Source organism: Triturus cristatus, chromosome 3_2, assembly GCF_964204655.1.
Source record: "Triturus cristatus chromosome 3_2, aTriCri1.1, whole genome shotgun sequence".
Lineage (NCBI taxonomy): Eukaryota > Metazoa > Chordata > Amphibia > Caudata > Salamandridae > Triturus > Triturus cristatus.
The window spans coordinates 590000848-590028447 of NC_140584.1; the positions used below are offsets into that span (position 1 = coordinate 590000848).

General features: G+C 47.3%; 1 protein-coding gene across 2 annotated transcripts in view; it reads right to left on the bottom strand.

The window, feature by feature from the left end:
* LCK (LCK proto-oncogene, Src family tyrosine kinase) overlaps positions 1–27600 on the bottom strand; it is a 327731-nt gene that overhangs the window by 139931 nt on the left and 160200 nt on the right. For both annotated transcript variants that reach the window (XM_085648416.1, XM_085648415.1), the window contains exons 4-6: positions 23639–23729; positions 12249–12347; positions 2206–2309 (exon numbers count right to left, since the gene is read on the bottom strand). In XM_085648416.1, the coding sequence (XP_085504542.1) occupies positions 2206–2309; positions 12249–12347; positions 23639–23729 (294 nt within the window). The remainder of the gene's footprint in view (positions 1–2205; positions 2310–12248; positions 12348–23638; positions 23730–27600) is intronic.

Genomic DNA, 27600 nt, shown 5'->3' on the forward strand with positions numbered 1-27600 from the left:
GTGTATCCAGTTCAGTGAGGCTAGTTGCCCTGGTTCCAAAATGATTATAATTCTTCATCTACTTCTGAAGATGTGATAACACCTTCACCCTTCATCTTTAGATTTAAGGGTCGCTGGAGAAAATCCATAGATGCAGTGGATGTTGCATATCCTATCGGTAAACCACTAAGAAATTCCAACTAGTGAACCATGAGATGCAGGTCTTGCAAGGTGACATACGGAGGTTACCACCAACAGTAGTCCCCAGTAGGAACAGAGATTTTGAAAACCATTTGGCCTCCGGTAATTGGCCACCTGAACTTCAGAGTTTCTGTGCCACCTGGAAATCTCACTGTATGTGGCAAGGGAATGACTGTAACCTTTTAAGTAATGCTTTTGAGGAATAAGACAGAGTCTCAGCCACCTGGGCTAAAACCCACGGATTTGTCTTCCTTGTCCGTCACCCAGCTGAGAAACTAAAACAAGGGCTCATGCATCACTACACAGCAGATACCCTGCAACATTTGTGTCTGGCACTGCCCAAGATAAATAACCAAGGGCCAAGGATGACTGAAGATTGCCTGCAATTCTTTGTCAGCCCATGGGTTAACTGTGCATCTAGAGGGCAATGCTATTTTGATTGAAGGACTTTGCCAGTTAAATATTACGAAGGGTTTATGGTCACAACTCTACCTTGAAGGTTCTCAGAACATCTGTTGTTTGTCTCATTCACAATTTTTACAGACCCTCATGCCCTATGTTACAATAAAAATATGCTTGTTTGACAAGATATAGCTCTGATTGGACCTTGAGTTTATTGACTCTGAGTGCTTCGTAAAACTGTATCCGAGTTCCAAACCCTCTACCATCTCCCAGAGTAAACCATGGCGGCCTGGCCTCCTCGGAGAGTGATGTGTACAAAGCAAGTAACTTGTTTATCCAGTTGGAGTGTAACAACACCTGAAGCCTTAGTACTTCACTTGCAAACAACAGCATCCTTCACGGACTGGGCCTACTAACCTCTAACTAGAGAAAAAAACCACACGGCAGGTGGAGCCCTCACTCTAGACGGGCTCACTTTTCATGGTCTCACTCTCATGGGTGACATCACACACCATGCTCTTTCTCATACACACCATGACTCAGGCACAGTCCAGTGCTGTCCTCAGAGCCCAGCTTCACCTCATGGACAGTATCTTTGCCTTTGTACAGTAGAGTCCTGTACAGAAATCCAGGATCAGGCTATTCAAATACCACATACAAACCTACATATTTGGCTGTCTCAGTTTCACAGCTTTTATCGTAGGAGATGTCATTCTACAGATTCTATCTTTGGTTACCTTACCCTGAGAAGATATTCAGCTGGCAGTCTCACCCACAATTGCATGCATCACCTATGGAGGTCTCACACACACAAATGTACTTTATCACTGTCACTATCTCAGGCTTGGCCTTTGGTATTGCTACTCTACAGCGCTGTATAGTTCATTCACATGTTTCACACTTAGCGAACTCACTATCACAAGTGTTCCCTTTGGTCATTGCGCTTTCAGAGGGTAGACCACACCACATCATCTGCCTCTCCATAGGCGTTACCTCTCTCACTGGTCTCACCGGTTGCTGTCTGACTGTAAGATATACCCGCACAAAAGTGCTTAATTGGTAAATAAATACGTGCCAGGGTCTCACCAGGTGGCCACTGCAGCTTACACTACCCATTTGCGCCTGCCAGTGCTACCAATGAAAGTACCACCGCAACTCCTAACCATCATACTCCTAAAAGTGTGGCATTTTAGACTATTGCAGGCCCCCAAGGTTATAAGAAGGGCTTGGACAATAGGGAGTAGTCATTTTCAAAGTATATTCAATTAATAAACAAATGTTGTTGTGCTGCTCTCTAAATTAGACCAACAGTCGCACCATGTGGCAGACTGCCATAAGTGATGGTGTTAACAATTAAGTGCTGGTTCTGAGTCCTGGCAACCACCATCTCAAATTAAGCGCTGCCTCACACACCACTTCCTGTCTCTCATCTTTGATGACCTCACTCTCACATGCCTCAGTTCTGGTGATCTCATGCTTGGAGGCCTCACTTTAGGTAGTGTCACTCTTACCAATTTAAGATGGTCTCCCACTGATCTCACCTTTTTGTGGTGCAACTTTACTGAGCTCATATTAAATGCCCCCACAGGTCTTACACTTGGATCTCACTCTCACATGCCTTACCTTTGGTGGTCTCACTCTCGCGGATCAGGTAGGACCCTTGCATGTTCCCAGGGGCCAACAGCTGCCGTTCAGCGTCCTTCCGACCGAGGTCCTTGAAAAACCAGCTGCAAAGTACAAACAGTCCCTGTAACCACGCTTTGTCGCTTGGACAGTGGAGCAAAGGTAGATGGTGTTGCTTCAGAGAAGACAAGAAAGCATCAGACTGCTTTCCTTCCCACAATGCATACACAACACAATTAGGCTCAGAAGTGGATAATTGCAGAGGCCCCTAAAATAACACGTTTTCCATGCTGTGAATTTATGCTTAGAAATGCTACCAGTAATCATTTTGCACTGGGTCCATCTCTTTCTTATTAGAGTCAGTAAATGATGTGGGTGATTGCCCTCTGAGCAGGCATTTTGTTGCCTCCTTGAAAAATTAGATGTTCAGCAAATGATCCAGTGTTTAGGAAGAGCTTTGAAGAGGATTACTAAGAAAATTAAGGGGGATTGAAGACATTTAAAGTGGGAGACAGCTAAACCCACTTTTGACTTAAAGGGTAGTATGCCCCACCTACATATGGAGTGTTGGCATGATTTATCCTCCTTTTTGATGTGTCTGGATATACCAGACCACCCTCCAATAACAGCTGTAGAGACTATCTAAGCAAACTAGAAATTATATCTTCAACCCCCAAGAGTGTGAGAAGGATGAAGTGTTAGGATGAGGAAGAGTTGTACTCGTATGTTAGGATATTCATGGTATCTGAATGCATAGAGTAAAAGTCCTCACAGTTTCTTAGTGATGTGAGAACACACACAAGCTAAGACCAATGTCAAAAACTTTAATGGGTGAGAGATGTGCAAGACTAAAAAAGATCCACGTTTTAAGTGCCTTCCTAAAACTAAGATGATCTGCTTAGTTCAGAGATTATAAAGTAAGGAACTTCCACAGCTCCTCGTTTGGGAACTGCGAGCAAATGATGGTTAGAGGAACACATCTGGTGAGTGGGGCAATAATGCGAAAGTTTACTCATTAATTTATCTCTAAATAGTCAACGTGCTATCAAGATGAGTCTAGAAAGGATGGGCAGCCGATAGAAAGATGTAAGTCTGTCTGTGGGTGACAGTGACCACCCCGGCACTACCTTCTGGACAGGTAGGGGCAAAATAAATTATTTGGAGTGTCTGATAATCGAGTTTGCTTTGTCTAATCTTGATTGATTGAGAGCATTCACAGCAGTAACGTGTATCTCATGTCAAGACATGGTAGAATACTTTTCAGGATGCACAGTTGGATAAAGCAGATATTCTTGCAACCTGGGGGTCTAGGGGCAATTTGGAGTCAATAAGGAAACCAAGGTTGTGAACAACATTAGCAGGGGCAGGTTAAGGGCCCATTGTACGAGACCAAAAAGAGGGTTCACAATTGGGTGAGGCCAAGTGGATCTCTGACTTGGCTGGATTCAATTTGAGAAAGTTAGTGAACATCTGCCAGTGATTGGTAGAGAGGTAGTCTGCCATCATGCTTGGGCACTGCTGAACTGATCTGGAAGGGACTATATGAGACTGCACACATGCATGTAGAAGCAGACACCTCAGAATGGAAAATGTTACTTACATTGCAACAATCTTTTAGTAGCTTGTCGTGCTGTAGATTCACAAGCTTTGCACACGGTACCTAAGGAAGCCACTGTAGCTTCTTTCCATCTGGTAGGAAGTGTTTTTGGCACTGAAGATAAAGGTGGTTTTCCCTTTGCATACCAGACTTGTATACATTTAACAATCAACCTTGCCAACCCGGACTTTGAACTGGGGTTTCTGAGTGAGGTTTAGCAAAGGCGACAAAGAGTTGCTTTGTCTTCTGTATTGTCAATGTAAAACATTAGTGCTCTTTTAATATCTAATGTGTGTAGAGCTTTTTCGGCTACTGACTCAGGGTGCAGAAAGCAATTTGGTAGCTCATTGGTGTGGTTCAGGTGAAATGGGGAAACTACCTTGGGAAGAAAATGTGGATTATACCTCAAGGCGACTGTATCCCTGTGAACTTGAATAAAGTGTCCTTCCACTGTTAAGGTCTGCAACTCAATGACTCTTCCTAAAGAAGTGATTGCCTCTTTCCACAAACTGTATTGCATGGGACATGATTGAAGTAGCTCAAAAGGAGGCACCATAAACTTCATAAGTTCTACTTTACAGTTCAATTTTTTTTTTTTTTTTTGCATATTTATATAGCGCGAACTCGACCCGAAGGTACTGGAGCGCTTTACATAGCACCGTATTTACATTACACATTCAGGCACGTGGAGATTAAGTAATTTGCCCAGAATCACAAGATGTGGACGCAACCTCGAGGCTCGAACCCTGGTTTGCTGCACTAGAGGCGGCAGTGCAGCCGACGGACCACATCCTGGCCTGGTGGTATTCTTAGAAGGATTCTTCTCTTTAGACCTTCTATAAATGCTTTGATGACTGGAATTCTAAAGAGGGAATTGTGTTGCCTGTTTTGCATATAAGTGGTTACTGCTGCCAAGTGTAAACTGATTGATATGTATGCAAGCTCTACCTTCTGAGGGTGCAACAGATAACATATACTGCCCTGCACCCAATCCTTAAGAGGCTTTATCTCCTTGCGTAGAAATAAATGGACAAAGTGTTTCTACTTTGCTGAATAACATGCATATGTATTTGGCTTAAGTGCCTCTCGCAGAATTCGCATACACTTCTCAGTTAGTTTGACATACCTAAACTCTATGACCTAAGATGCCAAATTGCAAGGTTAATTTCTGTTTGGATGACTCAGCTGCCCCTAATGTGTTAGAAGATCTACCCTGTTGGGAAGCTTCTCTTGTGAATTGACTGACATTTCTAGAAGTACTTAGAACCAGTGCTTTCTTACCTACGTTGCGCCATTAGAATCCGTGCCATTGATGTTTGCCTGAGTTTCTTCACTACATACAGAAGCATGGATAGTGGAGGAAAAGCATAAGCCAAGATTCCTGACCAACTCATCCATGATGTGTTGTCCAAGCACTGTTGATGTAGGTACCTGGAGGCAAAGCGTGGGAAGTTGACATTTTCTACTGTGGCGAACAGATCGATTGTGGGAGCCCCCATGTGTGGAAGTAGTGCTGAAGTACTTGGAGATTCACCTTCCATTTGTATGCTTGTGGATGCGTCCTGCAGGTCCGCAAAGTCATTGCCCCGCCCTGGCAGATGCTCCGCTAAGAGCGCTATCTGATTGCAAATAGACCATTGCCAGATAATTTGGGCTTAGGCCAACAGCTGAAGTGAGTAAATATCTCCTTATTTTTTATTATAATACATGTTGATCATGCTGCCCATCTTGATTAGGACTATTTTTTAACAAATGATTGTGTGAAATGCTCTAGGCACCAATTTTATTTCTTTTAGCCTGAGGAAAACGATGTGGTACTTTCTCTGCACCTTCATCCAGGTACCCTGAGCAGCCATGTCGTTCAGACGAGCTCCCCGCCGTGAGAGCAATGTCACCGGAGGCTGAGTGTCCAGAAAGGCTTGCCAGTAAACCATTTTTTTGTCGTTGCACCATTGAAGTCAGAGCTGAACTCTGGGCTCCATCAGCACTAGATCTTCCCACTGACCCACCACTTGTGACAGACGCCTGGCTAGACATCCCTGGAGCGGGTGCATGTGCAGACTTGTGTACAATACCAAGGGTATGCAGGTAGCGGGTATCCCCAACAGTTTCATTAGTGTTAGCACATTTAATGGACGTATTGTCTGAAAAAAGAGGTAGCAACCTTTGAAATGACATCTCCCACTCTAGGTTTGGGCAGGATTTACCTGTACCGAGTTTAGCACAGCTCCTAGAAATCGTCTGAACTTCCTGTGGATTGAGATGGGATTTGTTGGAATTTTCTGTGAACCCTCACCTGTGCAGGGGTGACACTGTTGCTTGGGTGTGCTGTCAGCTGCTACTCTCTGTAAGCCAATCACTGAGGAATGGAAATACGTGAATCACACTGTGGTGACGATGTGCTGCAACTACCGCCAACCATTTTATAAATATTTAATAAATATCCTCGAGGCTCGTGTAACTCTAAAGGGTAGAATCTTGAGCTGGTAGTGTTGTCCACTTACCATAAATCTGAGGCAGCAGTGATGTGCCAGGTAAAAGGGGATGTCGAAGTAGGCATCCTTGAGGGAAGCCATATGGTCTCCCGTGTGGAGCTGTGGGATGACATCCTGCAGAGTTGTCCCTTTAAAAGTCTCCAACAGGATGCAGTGTTTAAATGGCCTGAAGTTGAGGATATGCCATCATGTACTGTCGATTCTGGCACTGGGAAAACACAGTGAGTGCACTTGTTGGCCCTGCTGGTGTAGAGGTAGAGGCTTGATGCACCATTGCTGAGAAGTACTTGTACTACCTCCTTAAGAAGCTGCTGATGTTTCAAGCGACCATGTGACAATGCGGTGGTATGTTCGATCGTGTGATGCGACAGGACCTATTGTTGTGCGATGGACAGGACCCATTTGTCTGAGGTTATTTCCTCCCATTTTGAAAGGAATAACCTGGTCCTCTCTTCGACAGGCGCTCTGTGATTGGGGGAAATAGTAGTCAAGTCACTGTTTTGAAGTGGCGATGCCCTTTCCAGAGCCACCTCTAGCCCTTCCATGACTGTTTCCCCTAAAGTATCCCCTCAGAAAGGAGTTCGTGGCCTGACCCTCCTAAAAAACCTTGTGTTGTTGGTGCACTGACGGCTGCTGTAGTGGTGGTGTGGCGTCTTTGCACTCCCTCGCATCTGTTAATGTTGAAAACTAAACTTGGATGGTTGGGTCTGGCTTGCGCACATGGAGACAACCTGGGACCTGGAGAGATTCTCCCCATCAATGGGTATGACAATCAGATACTGCTGCACCTCAGGGTGGAACCCTGGAACCTTGCGCCATGTCTTCGTAGGATCACAATAGTGTTGACTGCATCTAAGTCACATCTAATGCTAACATTAAAGATGGTCCTTTCCTTCTGCACCAACCTTTCCTGTAGGCCTCTGAAAAGTGTTTGACATGTTGTTCCTTCTTCTCTCACTTGAGAGCAGACCCACTGGTTTGGAAATCCACCATTGTTTTGTAACCCCAACTACAACACGTTTCCAGGCACATATGAGAAAAGGGTTGTTGTCGTCAGCCAGAGCTGGTTATTGGTGTTCAGTGGATTCCGTCCGGATTTTTGATTTTTATAGAGTAGACTTCTACTTGATTGCTCCAATAGGCATGTAAAGTCTAAGGTCCAAAACCCCAAATGTACCAAATGGATATAATTGAAAACGTTTACCACAGGTCAAATGGATATCCGCCCGGGACTCCTTTTCTCATGTGCGCACTACTAACTCACTGTCTGTTTGAGCCTCCTGAAAACGTAATGCCTTCTACCCACTAGCATCATTCTCCAGAGGCGCCTTTGACACTTCCTGGAACTAAAAAAAAAAACCCAGCCCACCTGCAGCCACGACAGATACAGCCAGACCATGACAGTGACACAGATAGACTCAGAACAGGACTGCGTCACAGATACACTCAGAACATGAAGGTGGCATGGATACATTCAGACCATGACAGTGACAAGCATACAATCAGACTATGACAGTGACACAAATACAGTCAGACTATAACAGTGGCAAAGAAATGTTGGGATATATTTACAAGGGGATAGCAACACCAGAACGTCTCTTTTAGCGACGTTTTGGTGGCGCTATATAACTGATAGAAGCCATAGGCGTGTCAAACGAAGTCACGTGACAAGACATTACCGCCATAGAATTTATTGCACCAGGCCAGGGTCAAACAAACACACTTACCAAGGTCACCTGGCGCTGTGCGGAGGCATCAAACAAAATCTTGAGGCTCATGGAAACCTTTAAGCAGTGGGGTATCTCCATAATCCGTGGCAGGGAACCAGGCTACCCACATGTTCCTCAGAACATCTGGGCCACGGAGCACCCATGCGCAGGACCAAAACCGGTCTATTCGGTCCTGCAGAGTGCCCGGGGCAAAACCCCTACCTCTAAATCAAAAAAAGCAAGCGAGGGTCAGCACATACAAAACACTGGACTGGAACAGGCCTGCACATGGTCATGGTTGGCGGGGTCACTAAATTCAACCAGACTGCTACGTTGACAAAATAACTGTCAAAAGGCTCAGGAAGATAGCACACTAAGGATTTGCTCTTGGAATATAAACGGGCTAGCAAACAAACAGGGGGATGAGGCCACGATCTCCTACTTACGGTCTTTCGAGATTATTCTGTTACAAGAGACATGGCTTGTGGAGCCGCAGCACTTGGAAGGGTTTAAAATTCACCATACTCCAGCAATGAAAACGAAATCCCTGGGACGAGGTAGCGGAGGTCTAGCCATCCACATATCAGCTAATAGCGCAATTACCTCATGGGATCTTGTAAGTTCCTCCCAGGCTCTCCAGACAGTCGGAATCACACTCAGAACCCACAAAGGGCAGTCCAGGACCGTAATTTTATTGAACGTGTATATTCATCCAAACTCAGCGTCCAGGCTAACCCTTTCTGACGAGGTGACCGCGACAGTACTAAAAATGAGATCTGGGATCCTGAATGCAGATATCATACTATCTGGAGACTTTAACATGTGGCTGATGTCTGACTTACAAAAGAATGAGGTAACCAAATCACAGGAAAGCGACTGGGCCACATCACCGCAGGATCGTCCCGGATGGCGCAAGGAGTACCCAAAGGGCCGTGCCCTCCAAGGCAATTTGGAACATCTCAGCCTCAGAGCCCTCAACAGGCGTTTTTTCCGACAAGCCGCCTGGTCTCTCATTTCTATCAAAATCTGGCGCATCTCTGATTTATTACTCTTGTCAGCCTTTCCCTTTTGAATCATGTCTCTGGCTTTGGGTTTGGCAATAGATTAGAAAGTGACTACAGCCCTCATGAAATATTTCTCAGCATTAGGCTGATGCAACATGTTCAGGCATTGGCACAAGCTTTTGAAAGCTCTACGATCAATTTAAAACGTATCAAATGTTCAGTTAATAATCTCCAGCTCTTAACAACGGAGTCAAAACACATGATCGAGAACACCAGCAGGATAACTGAAGACCCAATCGCAAACTGGACAAGCTTCACAAGGAATCTGATAGCCAGGCATGCAAAACCGACAAACTACACAAAAGCGGCCGGGTCCCAACAGCCAACCCCCTGGGACCCTGAGATACGATTGGCTAAACGCAGCATGAACCGGCTGTGGCGGGAACTTAAAAGGAAGCCAATGGACCCACTAATAATAACTAAACTGAGAGATGCCCGAAGACACTTCAAGGCTGCCAAAAGGGAACATCAAAGGGCTCATTGGAATTCCTTTTGGGCCAAACTATACCATGACATAAGGTCAAACAGCCCTGCAAGGCTTTGGCGCACCATAAACAGCTTAGGGGGCAGTGTCCCCAAAGTTGCCTCGTCAAATATACTGGAATCTGAGTGGTACCTCTTCCTGCATAGTCATTTTAATGACCCACAAGACTATATCCTTAATCAGGCTACTGGTACAGAGGGCAGCAAAGCTCCGGAGGCTCAACCTTGGACGGAGGGTAACTCACCTCAAGAGCGTTTTCACAAAGCACCAATAACCGAAAAGCAAATCGTTAGCTACAATCGAGTTAACAGTATAGAGTATAGTACAGCCCTGGAGGAACAAATCCAAAAGTAGATCACAAAGGGACGGAAAGATGGGGCCCCAGGACCAGGAGGCATCCCTCCAGCTATTTTTAAGGAGGATCCGGCTTTCTGGGCTTCTAAGCTAGCTCCACTCTACTCTACCAATCTAGAAAGGAACATCATTCCACCCTCATGGCAAGGATCGATCCTCGTCCCAATTTTTAAAGGAGGAGACAAGGGAACTATCGGTTGGTTGCCTTAATCGACAACGAAGTGAAGTATTTTGCAGGGATATTGCTCAACTCACTTTGGGCATGGGCCGAGGCATGCTCAATATTCCCACCAAACCAAACTGGATTTACAAGCAATACCGGCACTACGGTCAGTCTTATGGCACTTTCTTGTTTAATTGACCAGGCAGAGACTAGCACCAGTCCGATTTACATGGGGTTTATTGACTACAAATCGGCGTTTGACAACGTCAACAGGTCAAAGCTACGGCAGAAGCTCTCTTCACTGAACATTCCAAACAGATTACTGAGAGCTGTGCAGCTTTTGCATCAGAACACATGGGTCAGGATCAAGAGTGGAGATAGCTCCAGATTGTCACGACCAATTTCGACAACGCAAGGCCTCAAGCAAGGGTGCGTCTTGGCCCCCATACTTTTTAACTTATTTTTATCGGATCTCCCAGAAGCCCTGAAACTAGCCAACTCGCACGCACCCAAACTAGGCAGTCTCCATTTGTAGAGCTACATAACTTTCACCTTTAGTGCCCGCACCAAGCTCTGCTTTTTAAAATTGAGAATGGGGGTGATCCCATTGACTTGCCATCTTCCCAAATGGAAAAGAGACCGTGCCCTGGAATCATGTCGGCTTTGCGGCCATCCTAGGGAAGACCTAATGCATGCACTGTGTCTGTGTCCTAACCTCTTGAAGGAAAGAAGGGCTCTTCTAAGGAGGGGCTGGAACGACAAGGAGGTCAGATCGTGTAGAGGTGCAGTATTGGCCTGTTTTGATCCCCGGAACACCAACCTAAACTGCATACTGGTTAGGTTTATGGACCACGCTGCAAAAAAACTAGCGAGGGGAACTGCTTAAACGTTTCCTCGGCCTGAGATTCAGACCCCTGGCTCATCGCAATAGCAGTTGAACAACACTTCTTGCGGGGCAGTCAGGCACACTAATAGTTGTCGGAAACACCAAAACAAATCAACTATCGGAAGGGGAACGGCTCATAGGCTAGCTAAATCTGGGACTCAAAAGCTACTTCAACTAGGATTACAGTTTTCCCTTAAGGGAACACCATTACAGGATTTATGGACAGTGCACCTACAAGAGAGTTTTACAATTGGGATGTTGGGTGCCTTTATCTACAGGAACCGGGGTTCTTTTTAACAAATTTGATAAGTGCTATATTTTTATTTGCTGTATTTTGCAAAGGTTTTATCAAATCATGCAATAAAGTTTTCTTTCTTTATTTCTTTCTTGGTGGCGCTATGCCCTTCTCCATATTTCCAAAGCGGCGCTAAGCCACTTTTTGTGGCTTAACGCCACCTTGTAAATAAGGCCTCTTTACACACATCACTTAGCGTGAAAGGGGCGTGCAATGGGTGTTGCTGTGGGTGTTCCACTGCAATACCCATGACTTGTTGACACTGCCCCAGATGTACAAGGAGATGTAAATCTCAGGCAGCGCCAAAAACTAACGCCATGCAAGAGCAGGCATTAGAATGGCGAAACGAGGACAAAAACTTTTATTTCTCCTCGTTTTGCTTTTTCTATGTGTGCTGCACACATAGAAAGAGCAAAACAGCATTAATGATTCTTTATGTGCAGGAAGGTGTCTCTCCCGGAACATGAACAATCATTAATTAATGACAATTTGCTACTTCTATATGTGCTGCAGAATGCAGGACACATAGAAGTAACAAATAGCCATTATAGATTGTTTATGTGAAGGAAGGGACATCTTCCTGCACATAAATAATCATAACCTGCGAAGGAAGGCACTCTTGAACTATGGTGCAAGGGTGCCTTTGTTGGTGCTAGGCAGCTAATTTTAGCACCAGTGATAGGGAAAACATAGCGGTGTGCCGTATTGTTGTAAATATGGCACATCCCTGCTTTTTGTAAATGTTCGGAGTGCGGCGCTGCCAAATTTGGCGCAGCTCCGCACTCTGACATTTCCTTGTACATATGCCCCTCTCAGTTCAGAAAATGTCAGTAATAAAGATGCAGACCGCTCAGAACAAGACATTGACGAACCTTTCACAAGCAATATGTTAGACACACAGACACTTATGGCAACACAACAATGACAGGGATTCTCCCAGCGAACATGCACACACACAGATACCCACAGAAATATGACAGTGACAGGTATACTCACGGCTCAGGCTCCAGTGTGTTCAGCATGGCCACAAAGTTATAGGGAATGAAGCCACAGTCACCAGTTGTAAGCGACTGGGCCTTCCACCATTCGCCCCGTCTGAAAGCAAAGGTCATAGTTACTTAGGGGTGATCCTAGGTGTGAGTGAATAACAAACAAGACCCACTAACTATCAGTTACTGATCGGCCAGGTACCCCTCCCCCTTTGGGAGACTGATGGCTGAGACACCGCCCACATAAGAATGCGCCGCAGGTGGGGCTCCTCCCATGTGCCGGTGGCTACGAGCAGTGGTTCCTCAGAGGACTGCTTGACTGACAGGTAAGGCTCTTCCCAACAGTAGTGAACTCACAAGTGAGACTCTTCTCCGGAGTAGGTGATGGAGGCTAGGCTCCATGGGCCCGATTCACAGAACTAACTTAAGACAAAATCCTAAACTTACTACCATTTTCGTATTCACAGAAGGTACCTACTCATTTTGGTATTCACAGAAGACACTTACTCATTTCGGTATTCACAGAAGTTAGGAGTCCTAAGTTTAGGACTCCTAAATGCCTTCTGTGAATACCGAAAGTCTTAAAATTAGGATTTTTCTCAGTTTAGGAGTCCTAAACTTAGGAGTCCTACCTAGACTACTACTAAACTGAGAAAAATCCTAATTTTAAGGCTTTCGGTATTCACAGAAGGCATTTAGGAGTCCTAAAGTTAGGAGTCCTAACTTTACTACTACTAAATTGAGAAAAATCCTAATTTTAAGGCTTTCAGTATTCACAGAAGGCATTTAGGAGTCCTAAAGTTAGGAGTCCTAGCTATACTACTACTAAACTGAGAAAAATCCTAATTTTAAGACTTTCGGTATTCACAGAAGGCATTTAGGAGTCCTAAAGTTAGAACTCCTAACTTCTGTGAATACCGAAATGAGTAAGTGCCTTCTGTGAATACCGAAATGAGTAAGTGCCTTCTGTGAATACCGAAATGGTAGTAAGTTTAGGATTTTGTCCTAAGTTAGTTCTGTGAATCGGGCCCCATGATCCTGTGGGTGATTAACAGGTGATATCCTCCCTGGTGTTAATTGCTTGCAGCAGCTTTTCTGCAAAATCCATTGGAAGACTATGGTCCACTGGTTCGGGCCTTTTCTGCCCTCCCTCATTCTGGCTACCCACAACAGGAGGAGAATCTACCCAAGGAAATGATGGACTGCGGAATAACCACCGGCTTGAACATCTAACATAACCCTTCCTTCAACCCCCACCCCTGTGGAGCGATCTTCCTTTAGGCCCTCTAGTTGTTCACACCCCATTCCCTCCCTACCCACAAAGGACTCAACTGACCTTCTTTGGTCTGAGAACAGCCACAGTTTATTAGATTTTTCGCAATTTGAGACATACTTTGTTGTGAAAGCATCAGTCGTCACTGCGTTCAGGACATGCAGCTATGTTATATGTCAAGTGGGTCATTCATTGATAATCCATCCGTTTACAGTCGGAATATTCTTGTGTCATTACCAGTCATAAATCATCTTACAGCATTAACAACTATTGGTTGGCCCTACATCACTTTGTCAATCGCCATGAGTCCTCTTGTGACAGCTCTTTCCTTTATCTCATTGGAACAATGAGTTGCAGCTTCTAGGCTTTCCTTGATACCGATGTCTGGCATTCATAGCCCTGTGGCTGTGCCTGGGCAGCAAGTGTTGTGTCCACCCAGTGCTGGCCATCTCTTGACCATTTGTTTGCGCACCAGTGCCCCTGCCATGAGGCATCCCAAGGACTTTGGGTATTTTTCTCTTTCTGTCCTCGTGTGATGTCATTTTTACCTCCTCGTATCCCCGCTCTATCGACAACATGGCTCGGCTGGCACTCGCAGCTGGCCACACGCCTCGCTATTACCTTCCCTGAAGTGGGCTGGTTTTGGACTGGTTTTCAGTGGGTTATTTTCTGTACTTGCTCCTCGCCACCCGGGTTCGCCGCCATTGCACTCTACCATCCTGGTAGCTGTACCCCGCCACACAGCTGGTGGTTCCACAACTGCTGTCAGCTCCCTTCATCGCCCCTATTACCAGGAAGGAGAAACGTCCTGCCCTAAGAAAAACCTAACAGCTCAAGCGTCCCTACAGTGCTCAACAGGAACTTGTCTATCCTCAGTCTGGATAAGTGAACCTTGTCGTCCGAGTAGTAACCTGGTATCTTGAATTTATGGGGCCATGCCTGACAACCAGCCGCGGTCCGTGCAGGTAACTGAGGTGGAGCCGTGGGGACGTGTGGGTGGGATTTCGAGGGACGATGCAGAGGGGAAATTATTTATTTAATTTTCCCTCTGCATCGTCCCTCGAAATCCCCCCACGTGGCCCCACCGCCCCACTGCTGTTACCTTTACAGACTGCGGCTGCTGACAACGTCTCAGCCCATTCCCTTGCAAAAGTTACTCATTGAGATGTTAAGCTTCCTTCTGGATCTCTCTACTGCATTATGGCTAACAGCCCCCCTCCTTTCAAATCTTTGCTATCACCTCAGACCATAGTACATCTGTGGGACGGATCATTCGGGAGATGGTTGTGAGATCAGCCTTCATCATTTCCAACAGTTGCTTGTGACCTAGCTCGGTGAGGTGATTGCCATCCAGGTGCACCACGATGGAGTCAGGTTTTTCCCTTGTCCGCAGCACTTAGTGAACTCTTGGCAGAAGCTGTGTCCACCTCAAGCCTGGCTTGCCCATCCAAACCACCCTGATGTTGCACAGCCATATACCGCCATAAAGTATCCGTGAGCTGGCCCATAGCTGGGCTCGTGTAATGTAGGAGTGGCCTACTATCCAAACCATCCGTTTTCTGCATCTGAGCTCTGTGGTGTCAAAATGAAGCTCTGCATTAGTTACCATTTGGTCTTATGTAAGCCTTGAAGGCACAGGATTTCCACCCGCCGAGCCGCATGATCCCTTTCTCCCCCAGGACTCAGGCAGCTGCTGTCGTGGCTGTGCTGATGCAAAAGGAATGTGATCCGAAGGACTCAGATGTGAGACTAGCCTTTGCTAATGCCATATGCATCACAGTTGTGAACTGGAACCTACTGAGATACGTACACTAAGGTGCATGACCAGGAGCAACAACCTGCAGTCTGTCCTGCAAGTAATTATACATAAGGCATACAGGGCAGTGCTCCAGTGGTTCTGTGTCCATGCTTTTGACCTCCCACTGGTGATTGCTGAATGAATACATTTCTCTACCTTAGTGGTGTTGCAATCTCCCCATGTGTTCCCTTTGGTAGCCCGCCCAGCACTTACAATGAGTGGCGGCGGTTTTGGGTACAAGGGCCTTGTCAATGAGACTGCAAGGTCTGTTCCACCACATCCCAAAGGTCAGTGAAGGATGGCATAATCTTATTCTCTGCCCACGGTGTTGGCGGAACCAAGCCCACTAAAACCGAGAAAGAGCATCCGCGATTGAGTTGTTGCACCCAGAGACATATTTGGCTTTTTTTGCTGTGTTTGCACTCAGCTAGCCCACCAAGCGTCGCAGCAGGTTAAACACCCTTGGGCAATTAGCTGCGCCCAAATTTATCACTTGTACCATCATGCGGTTGTCAGACCTAAGCGTCGCTTCTTGGCAAGCTTCCCTTGCCTTAGCGAAAATACCACCACAATGGGAAAGAGCTTCAGCAATGCCACATTCTTTGTACAGCCTGCTTCATTCCAGTTGTCTGACCACTGCGTCACGCACCAGGCTGACACCAGGAGGCACCAAAGCCTTAGCCCCCTGCTGCATCCGTGAAGAGGTTCTATTGCTCAGCTGACGCCCAGAGTCCCATCAGACTAGAGTCCAACTGAAGTTAGCAAGGAAATCCTGCCAATGCATGAGGTATCATTCGACCCCGACCGTCAACCAGACCCTGTGATGCTTCTGGAGAGGCCCCTTGCCAGCCAAGCCATTCGCTTAGCAAATGCTCTTCCAGCAGGGATCACCCTCGTCCCAAAGTTGAGTTTGCCTAATAGCTGCTAAAACTCCCTTAGGGTTGCTTTCTTTTTGGCCAAGAAAGCTGAGATGGCCTGCTTCAAGTCTGTAATCTTCAGGACTGGTAATCTGCACACTCCTTCCACCGAGTCTAGCTCGATACCGAGGAATGTTAACTGTGTTGATGGGCCCTCCGTTTTGTCACGTGCCAATGGGAGGCCGAGTTGTTCTGTCAGTGAGATGAAATGATCCAGCAAGGTTCTACATTGTGCTGAGACTGGCTTCCCCACAAAAAGAAAGTCATCAAGGTAGTGCAACCTCACATCCAACTCCCAGGGCCCACTCTAAGAAGGTGCTAATGGCCTTGAGGTATTGCAGGATATGGCGCAATCCAGGGGAAGGCATCTATTGTAAAGAAAGCGCCATCAAGCTGGAAGCCCATCAGTTGGTAACTGTCCGGGTGTACCGAGAGGAGTCGAAATGTGGACTCATTGTCTGCTTTTGCCATTAAGGCCCAGGACCATTGGGGCCCAGGACCTGCTCCAGCAACCAACTGCTTCCGTGTTGTACCACCACCTCCTTTACCCGCTTGATCAGCAGGTTCAAATCCTCCCATGCTGAAACTCTACTTGCCACCTCCTCGTATCCCCGCTCTTTCGACAACAAGGTTCGGCTGGCACTCGCAGCTGGCCACACGCCTCGCTATCACCTTCCCTGAAGTGGGCTGGTTTGGGACTGGTTTTCGGCTGGTTATTTTCTGTACTCGCTCCTTGCCTCCCGGGTTCGCCGCCATTGCACCCTGCATGAAGTCTTTGCTCGTAGTGGCTCCACAGTCTGTGGCGTGCAAGAGATGAGATGATGGTGGCAACTCTGGGGTCTGATGCGGGAGTACATATTTTGTGCAGCACTCAATGATGGTCGCTGCAACACTGAGAGGGGCCCCCCTAGCAGAGCCCCTTTTTGGCCATGTAATGACTTCGGCCATTGCCCCCAATTGGGTGCTTTTAAAGAATTGCTGTGTGTTTTATAACCCTTCCTGCTGCCTGTCCCTATGTCGCCGCCCGCGGGAGGCGTTAGTCGCAGTCCCCTCTGGAGTCCTGCTACCGCCTCCCGTGCCTGTACTTCTAGGTTCAAAACTGTCACTAAGACGTTAAACCCTCAATATCATTGGTGCCACGGAATATGAAGTTGATCAGCGCTTATAAGTGCTACAGTGTAAAATACGTTATGTAAATGTCTTCTTCAATCACTAAAAAACTCTAAGGGCCTTATTTACAAGCGCCTTACACCGCCAGTGGGTCAAATTAACATGGGAAAAAGTGACGCACCGGTGGCGTAAGGGGCATGTAAATAGCCTCCACATTGTGGTGGGTAACTGACAAATCTGGCCACCTTCAAAAGGCTGACCTGGATGTGAGGCACCTCCCATCTGTGGGTGCTTGACAGATGAGTCATTTCCAAGTGTGAGTGACTTGTTCTAACTGTGAATTACTATCAGGGGAGGCTCTTCATGTGTGTAGCTGGCCTATGTGTGAGTGGCCTGTGAGGAAGGTTTGATGGACAGGTCGGTCTTCTCCCATGCTAGAATGAATGTTGGATTAGTCTCCACACAGCTGTGGTTGACTGACAGATGAGGACTCTCTCACAAGAAATTGTCTGACAAGTGAGGCTCCTCTCATGTATGTATGGCTGAAAGGAGAGGATCCTTCCAGGAGTCCAGTGAACGTCATTTGGGAGGGTCCATTAAACTGGAGGGCTTAACAGAAAATAAGCCAATGCTGATATTTTTACATTCCTTTTTAGGTCTCGCCTGTCTTGCAGCGCATGCGCTGCTCGCCTTGGCGAGATCTATAGTCGTTGATTTTGTGTCCCACTTCTTTGGAAGCGGGGTTTGTGTCCGCCCTGTCTTGCTTAGGCCCCGCCCACCCGGACTGGAGATTTAGCTCGCGTACGCTCGCGCACGGCCACCACCGCACACGAGAAAGCGCAACACATTATTTAGTTTCACTTTTTGGCCTTTATCCCTCCTGCCACTCCACTTCCAGCATGACTCCTGAAATAGTCTGTGTGTAGGGATGTAATGTACCGTAAAATAGGTGTGTGTGCCCAGATGGGTTAACCTTATGGGCTTTAAATCTTCAATTTTTTGGGGGGGAAGGGAAGGGCGCTAACTGTTTGCTGCAGCCCGAGGCGCACCTGTAGGCTTCCGTGTGCCTACTCTTGCAATCCTAGGCGCGCACAGGGCCGATGACGGGGGGTGTCGTTCGCGGGGCTGCCCATGACTCGCCGTGTGCTCCTCATTTGTTAGTGTCACACGGCATGAGCCCAGTCGCCCAGGCGCCCATGACGAGGCGCTAACCTTTTAAAACCGACACAAGTTTCGCCTTTTGGCACCGAGATTAATGTTTTCACTCCGTTCGTTAATTATACACAAACAGTTGACGAAGGCGGCCTTGGAGGGGACTTTATTAAAGCCACCGGTGCGGCCGACGTTCTTCAAATACCGTCTTCCTATATTTATCACATGAGGTGAAAGGAGGCGCCGTGACTCCGAGAGGACTGGAAGGGCGAGGGACATAGGCGCTTCGTCTTCCTATATTAATCACATGAGGTAATAGGAGGCGCTGTGACTCCGAGAGGACTGGAAGGGCGAGGGACACAGGCGCTTAGAACCAAGAAATTGGAACTACTAATTATGTTCAGTATTAGATAAAGTTGTGAAATTCATCCGGGAGGGACGTCACTTTCAAGTTGTCTAGGTAACGTGGCCATACCAAAAAGCAGCGGAGCTTGAAAGAGCAGTCTCTTCCCTGTCCGGGGTCCTAATATAGAGCTCCACGCAGCCTCGGCGCTGCACCTTCCCGTCCCACCTCCCTCTCTGGACCCAGCAGCCCCACGAACCTCCAGCCATGGCAGAGGCATCGCTGATCAACGACTCGGACCTAAAGCTTCTAACGCATCTGCCCTGCTGCCGGCCTTCCCCAAGGGGACGGCGCTGGCCTAAGGGAGCCTGATGATCATGGCGCTGCTGCCCATCTTCTACGGAGCCCTGCAGAGCGTGACCTGCGCCAACAGCAAGGTATGGAGCTTAGAGGGGTATGGTATAGGTGGGAAGAGAGTGGACTAGCCATGTGTGTGCAGGTTATAAAGGAAGGGGCAGTCCAAAGATTGGGATGTGATGTTTGTATAAACAATAGGATGTACTGTAGTAGGGTATAAATGTAAATACAAGAATACTATTTACATTATTTGGTAATATCTGCATGGGAGCAGGCCACTCATCTACACATGTCGCAGATTTTCAAAAGTTTCCTTTTCAAATGAAATGAGCTGTACCTTTTGCTGGTTTTTGGTCCTGGTATATGCTGGACTTATTCGAGGTGTTTCTAGGCCTATGAATGTCATCTTATCGGATAAGAAGCATATGCTGCTATAGCAAACCTCTGTGTCTACTGGATAAAAAGTACAGTCATTGCTTTTGGAAATTCCGATGGCTTGATTCCATAGCATGCATAAATTACACTTAAGCAATATCATGTTTACATTTCCGTCATTGCTTGATGTGTGTTGTATGGCCTTGCACAATAATAAGCATGAAGTGCATTGCTTAACAATATTCTATAAATATTTCCCAGTTATTGCTCTGTCGTGTTGCTTAACTAGGCACAAAACTAGGCCTCAGTTGACTCTTGAACAATGTTATAAGCCGGTAGGAAATCTGCCTTTTCTATATAGTCACCCCAGATTTTTTGTCTTTTGCTGGACCCTATATTTGTGCTGGCCTTAGAACTCTGTGCTCTTTACCCCTGCTAACCAGAAATGGAGTCCCATTGTTCCCCTTTAAACATACTTAAATTGGCTTATTCCTAATTGGCTCATTTAACTTTCCTGTAGGGTGTAGAAAGTGTATTTAGGACCTGGAAGTTAAATGCTGCTTGTGGAGGGTAGCACCTGTTATGCCATCCACTATAGTAGCTGGAGAAACATGGCTTCAGTCCTACCTTCTGTAGCCGGGTTGCTGCAGTGGAAAACCTGAAGTGCAACCTGTTTGCATAACCCTTTGACAGGTAAAAAGGCCCTTTTAAATGTAGCCCAGCTTGTGTAAGCCTGGTAGCCTGCAAGGTAGGTTGCATGGTATTTAAAACAAGCATTTCAATGCACTAGGTCTCGCATTTGCGAAAGTTTGAGCTATTGGCATTATAAATGACATGCCTTTTATTTATGCGTTTGGAAACCAGCAAGCTGTGCGCATGGCCGGACTGGCCGTAGCGGGAACCGGGCAATCCCCAGGTGCACCGCACGGGTGGAGGCCGGTTTTGGGATCCTGGGGGCCGTTTTTGTTACAGTGCCGTTTGTGCAGCGTAGCTGCAAAATCGGCCCTGTAACAAAATTGGCTGAAAACCGGCCCTGGCAAAGAGCTCAGCGGCACCCTCAAGCCCCGGGGGGGCCAGCCGAGCACTTTGCCAGGGCTGGTTTTGTTTCCCAGTCCGGCCCTGGCTGTGGGTAAACAAGCACTTTGTACTTATAGTCCATGCTTATGAGAGGCAAGGCTGACAAAGTGCGTGTTTATGCACCGCTTGCAGGTTTTTAAAACAAATGAATAAAAGGCATTGTCATTTACAACGCCAATAGCTCCAACTCTCGCAAATGCGAGACCTATTGCATTGCAAATGCTTGTTAAGTTGTGTAATTATAATTTTAAAAATTCATAGGTGTAGTTTCTGCCACCAGTTAGAGATTACAGCTTGCTAAATTGGCTATAACAGTGGTGACTAGGTATTCAAATGGATTACAAAGGCTCGGAGATAAGCGAAGAAACTACGAAGACTTGAGCGCCTGAACACCACTTAGTTTCACCAGGTCAACCTGATCTCAAGAGGAAGAGGTGAAGTTGGCAGTGCACCGGCTGAGACACCTGCCAGAACTCGGCCAGAGATTCTTCGGAGGAGCAGCCAGTGAATGAAATTGGGATCTGAGGTCACCTGTAGAACCAATCACCGAAGGGAAAGTGTTCATGAGATCTAGAAGCTGTCATGGGTGGCCAGTAGTGCTTCTGAACTGGGTCCCAATCAGGAGAGCAGGCATTGAGTTTCTGCCGAGTCTAAAAGGTCTGCACCTATGCCTACGCTATATGTTGAATAGGGCGTTACTAGTAGCTGGCGCAGTTGAAGTTTTGCAAGTTAACCTGTGGCACATTCATTTTTTGTTTGTTTTTCTGAGTAGATTCTGATCTAATTCATAAACTGCATGTGATCTTAACTAGCAACCGCCAACCAACCCAGGAGAAGGTCTAAGCTTATGCCCCTGCACGTCAGCAGAAAACACTGGACAAAGGGGCGGGGGTGAGCAGCATTTCACAGGAAACGGCCATGAAAGGTAAGAGGTAAAATTACTTTTTATGGGTCCCTTTAACTCGCCTGTTCACTTCCTTTAACAATACATATTTGACATGTCTTGCCAATAAAGTTTTTATGCACTGGGTTGTATGGCAGGGGTAAGCACTCCCACCGTAGTGCCAGCAGCCTCAACTGCAGCCTCAAATCCTGAGTCCAGACTACACATCTGCCCTCCTGCAGTTGACCCAGAAATCATTGGAGTGAAAAGTGTAGCGTTCTGTGCCCTGTGTTATAAAAAACATGCTTGAGTCCTCGTTAGGAGCACAGGGGTCTCGTGGAGCAACCAAACAGGCAACTGGAACACCTCTGTAATCAGACCAAGCCAGACTGAGCTAAGTGGCAGCCAGCTGCATAACAGAAAATGATGGGGTCCCCATGCAAAATGTGATGAGGGTCCCCTGAGTCCCCCATACCTCACAGATATTCATTGGCCTTGGGCTGAATACCCCCTCCCCTTGAAGGATTGAGGCCCCCTACACTGCAAGGGCAGTAGGGGCCTGCATTACTCCCCCATGCTGGGCAAGACTCTTGCTCGAGCTATGGTCACCCTAGAAGTCCAAACACCTATAGGAGTGAGCCTCCAGCTCTCACTCCATCCCTCTCTTCCTACCACTAGAATCTCTTTCAGTTGTGGCCCCACTGATTGGAAGAGGCTGCATTAAAGGTCAAACTGTATGCATTATGCGGAGGGTGGCTGGGGTGGAGCGTGGGTAGGCCTCGCAGGGCCCTGGCATGCCTATCTCCCTTCAGCTCTATGGCAGGCGGTCACCCCTGTGTCTGACCCCCAGAGTCTCGGACGAGTGCAGAGACGTTGAAGGCATGGGAAAGTGGACAAATGCTTATGGCCCATAAAGTTTAGGGGGCACATGTGAATGTAATCTCTCTCTACATCACCGGAGTCTATTTCTGTATCTTGATCTCTCCCTCTCTGTGGTGTAATCTTAAGGATTTTTGGGGTCCCGGCAGCGGCGGCTGACTTAAACAAAAAGTGGTGGAGAGGGTGGAGGGGGCTTCCTGGTCCCAGCAGACACTGGGACAGCATCAGAGTCTCCCTGTGCAATCCCCATGCTGCTCTCATGCTATTACCATTAGCATGAGAGCAGCGCTAGGATTGGCCTGAGTGGAATTGTTTAACGCTCTCTCAGGCACAGGAAGTCTGTTCTATTCCTTCAACCCAGCTGTGCAATAGAGCTGGGTTGGAGAAACCGAACTGTGCATGTCTATTTGGCCGACCTACGCCGGCTGGCCAAACGAACATGCGCACTTAGAAGTTATGTTATGTTATTTTAACTTATTCAGCGCACAGCTACTCGGAAGTGTACCGGCGCTATAGACCGCTGGGGAACACGTCCTGGCTATCCCTGTGAGATGGTTCCTTTCTGGGTATCTCCAAGGTGAAACCAGGCATCCCCAGCGTCTGTGGGGGGCCGTTGTAGAGATGAGGCAAGCTTAATGCCCAGAGTTGCCGAGTGTGTTCCTGGTTAGAGAAGGTACCGAGGCGAGAATTATTGAGTCCGTTTTGACCCTGGTCCACGACCCTGCCGCATCGGGAATTGAACCGTGGTCCCTGGCCAATTCTCTGCTTACGGATCTGCCGCCTCTAACCAGTGAGCCACACCTCTCCACGAGAAGTGCACACACCACTTTGTTCCTCCTCCCTATCATGGCCCGGCATGGCCCCTCCCAACACATGTGGCTCAGTCAGCAGCTGAAAAAAAAAGATGATAAAATATTGTTTAATTTTTCAGCTGCTGGCCAATGAGGTGACGCTCCTCCACCATGCCGGAGGAGCCACTGCTGGGCACCGGGCAAAGGAATATATCAGCTGTTTTCGTGTGATTCAGTTGCTGTAAGTTGAACTATTTGAATATCTTTTTGACTTTATGCTAGCTTCTCTTAGTACAAAATAGGTAATACAATTCAAACAGGGAGCCCCAAACTCTGACTTGCAGAGGGCCCCAAAAACCCTTGAGATGACTCTGGACTTGGGAGTTAAGGGAAGGCAGCCCTGGGTTGGCTCACAGAGTAACATTGCACAAGCCATACTTACTGCACGAGAATCTGTAGATGGTCCCCCGCCTGGAAGCCCAAGTCCCCGTCGTGAGCCGGCTCATAACTGTACAAGGCGACCACCAGTTTCTCTAGAGGGAGCAAAGGTACACTGATAACACGGCAAGCATGCTCCGGGGGAGAGAAGGGAAGTGAGGTGGAGGGATGAAGGGAGAGAGGGCAGGAAGAAGGAAGTAAGGAGGAGGGGGTGGAGAGAACAGAGTAGGGAAGGATGTGATAGAAGAGAAGAAGGAAGGTATGAAGAGAACGAGACAAGGAAGACTTACAACGAAGAACGCCGTGGATTTATGGGGTTTGGGGGCAGGAAGGAAATAAAGCCTAAGCAGAGAAGTAGGAAGGGGTGGGAGTGAGGAAGTGTATGAAGGAAAGCAGGTTGAGGGAAGTGCGGATGTTCGATTCGAGAACACATGAAAAAAGCAGGGAGAAGTGAAGCATGGAGGAAGCAAGGGAGGATGACTAGAGAGGTCGAAGAGAGAAGTGAGCAGGTATTGAAGGCAGGAAGTTCGAATGAACTCAATGAATGAAAGTCCACCGAGAGAGGGTTGAAAGATGAAATGAGACAGGGACAGGGAGAGGGAATAAAGAGGAAGAGTGCACTCACAACATGCAAGTTGCTGGTCACCCCCACCCCCCACCCCCACTGGAAAGACTCGTAGGAGAGAGAGACAACTTCGATTGTGGTTTAGCCAAGGTGTAGCCCTTTATCTTCATTCACACAGCTTCAGTGACAAAAGAGAACCGTAGTTAAGCAGACATTATAGCTATGAGAATACAGAACATAGGATCAGCACAAAAACAGTGCAAAGGTTGTACAAGCATCACAACAATTGTACACAGTGCCCGCATGCCACTATTCCTTATCCATCTCCCACTGGGGGCCGGCTTTGCAGCAGAGCTGCATTATCGGGCCCCTGTAACAAAATCTGGATTGCCACACCCCCACCCACCCCCCTGCTCCCAGGGCCGGTCTGCTAGGGCTGATTATTGACTAGCATACCTTAGCGGCAACTTACACTTACCCTCCATCTCACAGAGGGATGGGCAATAGCCACAGTTCCATGCCAACACATACACCAGGGCACCGCAAAGCACTCCGTCCCTGCCGGGGCACCTGTCATCAGGCAAATCCCCACAAAATGTTCAGCTCCAGGCCTCCCAGGGTAGGGCAGAAAGGTTCGGGACCACTAGCAGGTTGCTTCTCCCTCCTGCCTGCCCAGTGCCAAGACAGCTCAACACCCCTACAAGGAGTCAGTACAGTAAATCAGTCCAAATGTTTTGGGTTGCCCCCTTTTTCTGCTGCTAGAAACTCCACTACAGGGCGAATAGGTCACTGTGAATGTTGCCCTCCCCACCAGCTGCTGCTAGAGGGCTTTGGTAATGGCTCCAAAGATTGTGCAAATGCAGCCAGAACAGCTTGCAGCCCTCAGAAGCAAATGTACCCATCACCAATACCCCACCTTTGCCCATTGGGTGCATGTATGCTGGCTGACTGCCCTACAACCTTAAAGTGTACTATTGGGAGCATATGTTGATTCAATCTGACAATGTAAATATTACACCAGATCTCAGTTCATCTATAATGCTGTACATATGACAAACAACGGAATATATGTGTTTCGACACTGCCCCATTCGAAAGCCTGTTGTTAGGATTTTGTAAGAAGTAATCAACCCTTGGGTCATAACGCCTCAAATTAACTGCCATGAAGAGTATCCCTGCTTAGCTACTTACCTATTCTATACAGCATAATGGGTGAACCATGACCAACCTGCAGCATTCAAGAAATACCTTGCCCAGATGGTTTACTTCCCAGGTAGTCGGCATAAGGCTAAGGAGTAAGATGCTAGAAGAGGAAGTCCATGCAGAGACTCCCCTTCTGCCCTTTACCCTTCTCAATGAAGAGTCGCACTCATCTGGGGATAGAGAACGTCCAGGACGAATCGAGGGAAGATTGCTCCCACCTAGAGGAACTCCCTATGGTTTCCCTTTTTTAAAATAAGCTCTTTACCATACCGCGCTTCAGGTGTCTCTAAAGTCAGCAATGGTCGCTGACGAAACTCAGTGTTACTGAGAGGAATGGTTAGATGACAGCGATGGTTATGGCAGGATTGAAAATCTGTATATTTTGTAGAAATTCCTGTCACACCTGGAAAACATTTCGCCTTACTTAGCCGTTCGAGTGTTTCTGATCAGCCAACACTCAACCGCTTTGTTATTGTGAGCAAGAACTGCTTTCCAAATGGCCTTACTAGCCAGCACTTGGTGAAAATACAAGATAACATATGTTGCCCCTTTGCCTGAGCATGCCGGACGTCTCAATCTCCTGACCACTGCCATCCACCAAGCTTTAGTCAATTCTTACCAGCCTCATGTCCTGGGGATGAGGGATTTCTTTACAATCCCTGGCCCTTGCCGATAAAATGAGCCTCCACGTTGCGATGCACTCAGCGATGCCCAGTAAGTTCTCGGACCTCCTTAGACACTGGTGAGGCTGCTCATGGTCTAACTAATGGACTCCCACTTCCTATTTGAAGCCCAAACACCTGATTTATAGTATGCCCTAACACTTGCCCCTTGCATCAGTAGGGCCACACTCCTCGGGTAGGCCCAGAGGCTATTGGCCAACACATTGTCGATGAGACTGCTGGAAGTCCTGGTTGTTGGGGAATATAATTAGAACCAGAGGATGACCACCCTGGTCGCTGCCAGCAGCTCTACTATAATATTCATTCAACATGGGGCACGAGAGAATGAAAATAAGGCGTATTATGAGTTCTTCATGATGTTGCCTACCACTCACTACGGAGAAGAACGAGCCAGTTGTGTAGATTCATAGTTGGCCCCCTGCTGTGATCTGGGTTAGAATGCCCTTCAGTAATAATAATGGAATAGAACTCCCTTGGCCAAATGCGGGGACTGGGACGAGGAGGTCCTATGAGGGGGACATGCAAAGTTCCCCTTTGCGAAGGGCCTTGACCTGCTTGCGAACATAAATACTGCGACGGATTTAGTAACTTTAATCCGTTTGCTATAAACCGACCTGGCTCCGTCAAGATTCGCCCTCATTCATGAACATGAACTGCAGTGCACCCCATGCAGGGCCAATGGAATCATGTCTCAGTGGCAAGAAAAGGCAAATAATGCCGCATACGTTTTTTAGTACCTTTTGATGCGTTTGAACTAGAAATCATTTTTTGCCTCTTTTTTTCGGTTAACAATCTGCGGTTGATGCCGCGGTTGATGACACGTTATAGTTGGCAAATGTGGCAAATCCATATGTTGCAAATATGGCAAATCCATAATTATGCAAACAATTAAAAATCAGCAGCCACATAATCGCGAAACTCCAATGGCCCTGACTACATGACTGCTTGGCAGCGAGCTTTGGGCCCTTAGGATGTGGCAAGGGGGACGAATGCGTCTAAAGCTGTCTCCCACTGTCGGGTTGCAATTGTTGTTTTCCTTTAAATCCGTAGTTGTACAAAGCCTGAGCACATGCACTTGCTTGATTCTGTAGGTTTGATAGAGTACCATGGCCCTTTGCAATGACTAAACTCAACCTTATCATTAGGGAAGAAATGGCATCATAGTTTGGGAAAGCGCCTAAGTGCCCAGTTGAAGCGCTGTGCACAGCTGAATATGAATTTAGTCTATCCCCCTAGAAGAAACAATGAATAAAAACTCCCATGGTTGTTGTCATAGCAACAGAATTAAAGGCCCTTCTGAGACTAGCATCTGACTGGCAATCCATTAAGGGTGGGCGGACAACTCCGTTCCGCACACGGAATGTGCGGAGATTTGCCCTTCCGCGAAAATAGGCGGAGAAACAGGGCAAATCTCCGCACACTCGGGGCATAATGGAAGTTGTCCGCCCGCAGTATTAAATACATAAAGAAATAAATGTTTAAATAACCATACCTGATCGGCGGCGTCCCCGGGCTT